Source organism: Hypanus sabinus, chromosome 7, assembly GCF_030144855.1.
Source record: "Hypanus sabinus isolate sHypSab1 chromosome 7, sHypSab1.hap1, whole genome shotgun sequence".
In the NCBI taxonomy this organism is placed as follows: domain Eukaryota; kingdom Metazoa; phylum Chordata; class Chondrichthyes; order Myliobatiformes; family Dasyatidae; genus Hypanus; species Hypanus sabinus.
The window spans coordinates 177,496,170-177,501,838 of record NC_082712.1 but is presented as its reverse complement, the minus strand read 5'-3'; the positions used below and the strand labels follow the sequence as shown (position 1 = coordinate 177,501,838).

The 5,669-nt window shown below is 46.9% G+C and overlaps 1 protein-coding gene across 1 annotated transcript in view; it reads left to right on the top strand.

Moving 5' to 3' along the window:
• The window catches only part of LOC132397427 (alpha-parvin), a 107,227-nt gene extending 104,680 nt beyond the window's left edge, over positions 1-2,547 (top strand). Inside the window, exon 13 of the mRNA XM_059976211.1 lies at positions 1,669-2,547. Within this exon, the coding sequence (XP_059832194.1) occupies positions 1,669-1,745 (77 nt within the window). The 3' untranslated portion in view covers positions 1,746-2,547. The remainder of the gene's footprint in view (positions 1-1,668) is intronic.
• The last annotated feature ends 3,122 nt before the right edge of the window (positions 2,548-5,669 follow it).

Sequence of the window (5,669 nt, the reverse complement as noted above, 5' to 3'; positions counted from 1 at the left end):
CCTCTCCACAACAGAGTGATCCCACCAGCGATCAAAAGGCAGTCTCCCCTCTCCATAGCAGAGCGATCCCACCAGTGATCAAAAGGCAGTCTCCCCTCTCCATATCAGAGTGATCCCACCAGTGATCAAAAGGCAGTCTCCCCTCTCCATAGCAGAGTGATCCCACCAGTGATCAAAAGGCAGTCTCCCCTCTCCGTAGCAGAGCGATCCCACCAGTGATCAAAAGGCAGTCTCCCCTCTCCGTAGCAGAGTGATCCCACCAGTGTTCAAAAGGCAGTCTCCCCTCTCCATAGCAGAGTGATCCCACCAGTGATCAAAAGGCAGTCTCCCCTCTCCGTAGCAGAGCGATCCCACCAGTGATCAAAAGGCAGTCTCCCCTCTCCGTAGCAGAGTGATCCCACCAGTGATCAAAAGGCAGTCTCCCCTCTCCATAGCAGAGAAATCCCACCAGTGATCACAAGGCAGTCTCCCCTCTCCATAGCAGAGTGATCCCACCAGTGATCAAAAGGCAGTCTCCCCTCTCCGTAGCAGAGCGATCCCACCAGTGATCAAAAGGCAGTCTCCCCTCTCCGTAGCAGAGCGATCCCACCAGTGATCAAAAGGCAGTCTCCCCTCTCCATAGCAGAGTGATCCCACCAGTGATCACAAGGCAGTCTCCCCTCTCCATAGCAGAGTGATCCCACCAGTGATCAAAAGGCAGTCAGCCGGTGCTCACCTTCTGCATTCGCCTCGATGTTTTAATCTCTCTGGTCACTTTAATCAGTGAACAATGAAAGTTTTAATTGATGAAATGGTGTCAAACATCAGCTCACACCTGGTACCGCAGCCTTCTCACCACCAGGTTCCCATGTGCTGCCTTTGTTCCCTCGGAGACCGCAGAGCACTGAAACACCCAAACCATCTCCAAACTGCAAACCAGAGGCTCCAACAGTTCCAGAGTCACACAAACACAAGAGACATAGAAGAAGTGAAATGTTTGGTTTCATAATCTATGCAGAAGGTGCCGACCAAAGGAGTGTTGTGCGCAGGTGCTGTCTTGACCAGAAGTCAATAATGGGGTAGGGGAGAGAGCTGGGATAAAGTTGAAGACAGTGGCAGATGAATGATACATGGAGACAGAGAGAGAAATGTACAAAGAAGCAGATGGAGCCGTGGGGTAGAAGTTGGAGACAATGGCTGGAGGGAGATGAGCAGAAACACAAAGAGTTGCCAGCAAGGGGGTTCAAAGGTCAGTGTAGATTTATTATCAAAGTACTGTATACATGTGTCACCAGGTGCAACCCTGAGATTTGTTTTCTTGTGGGCATACTCAATAAATCCATAAGTAATAACCATAACAGAATCGATGGAAGACTGCCCAACTAGGGCATTCAGCCAGTGAGAAGAAGACAACAAACTGCAAATGCAGATGCAATAAATAACGAGAACATGACCTGAGGAAGCATGAGGGGAGAGGTGTATGGCGAACTATGTGCTCAATCCAAACGAAACTATTTGGTTCCCACCGTCAGATTTCTGAACAGTCCATCAACACTACCTCATTATTACTTGTTTTGCACCATTGTGTAACTTATTTTAATTTTTCTATCTTTGCACTGCAAATCGACAAATTTTCAGAGCATATAGTTCTGAATCTGATTCTGGGCACCATCTTCCTCCCCCTTGCAGATATCGTGAACTGTGACCTGAAGTCCACACTGCGCGTGCTCTACAACCTGTTCACTAAGTACAGGAATGTGGAATAAAACGGAAGCTAGTGCTTCGTCGTCCAGAGGACTCGGCAAACGTTCAGCCACGCTCACGGAGCCCCAACTCAAGCACCGACCTGGAAAAGACAATCACCATCTTGCCGAAGCCATCGACGAGTCACGTTTTGGGGTTCCTGTCAGCTGCAAGAACGTCTAGAATCTATTTTCGATATATGTATAAATATAAAACAAGCAAGCACTTGAGTCATAAAGAGCAGAAGTGATGACACCAATATCTTAATGATTAAAATGTAGATTGTACTCGTGTTAAATGCAATTTGGTTGTTAAAGAGACTCTTCCCAGGAAGAAGGAAATGAGATTTCCAAACATGCTAGAGTTACAAGTACCAAAGAGCTGTGTAGATTGGACAAGTTGTTCAGTTTCAGGGTTAAGCCCCTGAATATTTTTGTGATTCAGCTAATTAGTATCGCGTTTTCAGAGTTTTAGTTGACAGTACAATGTCAGTCAGGTCTTGGAGGCGGTACAACAAGTCAATTTGCTGATGGTTTATAAAGAGCGGCTGTCTTGAATCTACAGCAACTTCTCCCAGCAGCAGCAGGGGTAGTTCCTCAGAACACAGAATGGGGAATAGTTACATGTAAAAATAAATGTGCAAAATGTGCACCTCAATCATGTAATGTAGGCTTCAATATGAAGACAAAAGAGGATGTTGGCTGTAAGCCTTATTGACAGAATTATCCAATTATCCGTGCCCTAATTACCTGACCATTGTCTCTATATGCTACCTTATTTTTATGTTTGGATTGTACCTCTTTAAAATAAATGTTGTTAAACAAATTGAGTCATCGAACACTATCACAGAAACAAGCCTTGTACTGTGCCAAACTGCCTTGTCCCATGCACCTCCACCAGGTCAAGAGCATGTACTTGTCCAAACTTCCCTTAAACGTTGAAAGTGAACCCGCATCCAACACTTGTGCTGGCAGCTCAATCCACACTCTCTCACCACTCGCTGAGCGAAGACATTTCACTTTCCACCCTTAACCCATAACCTATGACCTCTAGTTCTAGTCTCACCCAACCTCAGTGGAAAAAGCCTATTTGCGTTTTCCTTATAAATACCCCTCATAATTTTGAATACCTCTGTCAAATCTCTCCTCATTCTCCTATGCTCCAGGGAATAAAGTCCTAACCTATTCAAACTTTCCAAAAAACTCAATCCCTAAAGTCCCTGAGACATTTTGTCTGCATTTTTTCAATCTTATTGACATCTTTCCTGTAGGTGGGTGATCAGAACAAGGTGTCACATTACAGGGGAACGGGCACACAAGATGCCGGAGGAACTCAGCAGGTCAAACAGCGCTTATGGAGGAGGAGAAACAGTTGATGCTTTGGACTGACACCCCTCAGGACCGGAAAGGAAGGGGGGCAGAAGCCAGAATAAAGTGGTGGTGGGTGGGGGATGCTGGCAGAGACCAGGTGAAAGTGTGTGGGTGGGGGGGAATGAATAAGGGGATAGGTGGAAGAGGTAAAGGGCTGAAGGATTTAGATTTATAATGTTTACTTTGAAACATACAGTGAAACGGGTCATTTGTGTTAACAAACAACACACTCAGTGATGAGCTGGGGCCAGCCCACACTGAAGAAGGGAGGGGGGAGTAGACCATGGGGGAAAAGGAAGGAAGAGGGGAATCAGAGGGAAGTGATGGGTAGGAGGGAGCCAGAATGGGGAATGGAAAACCAGAGGAGGGAATGAGGAGTAATTACCAGAAGCTGATAGTCATGTCATCAAGCTGGAGGCTATGAGTATGAGGTGCTGATTCTCCAACCTAAGCCTGGCCTTGTCATGGTAGGAGAAGGCAGACATATTGGAGTGGGGATGGGAAGTCAAACTGAAATAAATGCACTGGGGAATCCTGTCTTCTGTGGGTTTCACATTTCTGGGACAACCTCAATGTTGAAGCATGCTGAACTGTGTCCGCAACTTTCTGCAGTTGTGTATGGAGCAATTGCCATAACAAGCCATGATGCATCCAGAAAATATTTTCTGCAGTGTGGTGCATCGACAAAAATGTTCTGTTTCAAGTTAAAGCTATGACATTTGGATAAGGAGCATTTTAGAGAGGCATGGGGCAAATACGGGTAAATTGGATTAATTTGGTGGTACCATGGTCAGCATAGACCAGTTGGGCTGAAGGGCCTGTGCCTGTGCTGCATTACTGAGTCTAAATTCAAGCTGATTGTTGTCAAAGACGCACATACCCAGGGTGTAAATACTATGCATATTAGCTACAGGCAGCAGTACAGTTCAATGCATGATTAGAACACAATAAAATGAACGTAAATTTGGAGAAGGAAGTCGGGGGATCAGAATGGGAGAGCGACGGGAGTCATTTTGAATTTTTCTTCTTCTCATCGGAGTTAAGAGAGGCGGGACTGCGCAGGCAGTGAAGCAGGGAAGATTTAAAAAGGACACAGCCTTATAGAGCAGGCAGAGGAGTGAGCGGGGAGCAGAGTGTAGGCTGAAGGGCTTTGGCTCAACGGGCTCAGGCGGAAACGGGTGAGGCAAGGTAGGGTTAGGTTTCAGTTTTTCCTGTTATTTGAGGAAAGGGAAGTATGAGTGTGAGGGCAGCTTGTTGTTCTCGGAGTCGGATGTGGGAGGTCCTGGAGTCTCCCGGCATCCCAGCCAGCCACATCTGTGCCAGGTGCATTGAGATGAAACTCCGAAGGGACTGTATTAGGGAACTGGAGCTGCAGCTCGATGACCTTCGTCTGGTCAGGGAGAGTGAGGAGGTGGTAGAGAAGAGTTACAGAAAGGTGGTCACACCGGGACCACAGGAGGCAGACAGGTGGGTCACGGTTAGGAGGGGGAAGGGGAAGAGAAAGGTACTAGAGAGTATCCCTTGACAACAAGTACTCCTGTTTGAGTACTGTTGGGGGGTACAGCCTACCTGGAGGAAGCAACAGTGGCCATGCCTCTGGCACAGAGTCCGGCCCTGTAGCTCAGAAGGGTAGAGAAAGGAAGAGGAAGGCAGTAGTAATAGGGGACTCGATAGTCAGGGGGTCAGATAGGCGATTCTGTGGAGGTGATCGGGAGTCCCGGATGCTAGTTTGCCTCCCTGGTGCCAGGGTTCGGGACGTTTCTGATCGCGTCCAAGATATCCTGAAGTGGGAAGGTGAGGAGCCAGAGGTCGTGGTACATATTGGTACCAATGACATAGGTAGGAAAAGGGAAGAGGTCCTGAAAGGAGAATATAGGGAGTTGAGAAGAAGTACTGCAAAGGTAGTAATCTTGGGATTACTGCCTATGCCATGCGACAGTGAGAGTAGGAATGGAATGAGGTGGAGGATAAATGTGCTGCTGAGGGATTGGAGCAGGGGGGCAGGGATTCAAGTTTCTGGATCATTGGGACCTCTTTTGGGACAGGTGTGACCTGTATAAAAAGGATGGGTTGCACTTGAATCCTAGGGGTACCAACATCCTGGTGGGGAGATTTGCGAAGGCTACTGGGGAGACTTTAAACTAGAATGGTTGGGGGGTGGGAATTAAATTGAAGAGACTAGGAGAGAAGAGGTTAGTTCACAAATAGAGAAAGCTAGTAGACAGTGTGTGAGGGAGGATAGGCAGGTGATAGAGAAGGGGAGCGTTCAGACTGAAAATGTAGGGGAGAAAGAAGAAAAAGATAATAAAATTGATCGCACCGTTAGGGATAAACAGAGAGGAAGAGGTGGAGAGTTTCTTAAATGCATTTATTTTAATGCTAGGAGCATTGTAAGAAAGGTGTATGAGCTTAGGGCGTGGATTGATACCTGGAAATATGATGTTGTAGCTATTAGTGAAACATGGTTGCAGGAGGGGTGTGATTGGCAACTAAATATTCCTGGATTTTGTTGCTTCAGGTGTGATAGAATCGGAGGGACAAGAGGAGGAGGTGTTGCATTGCTTGTCAGAGAAAATA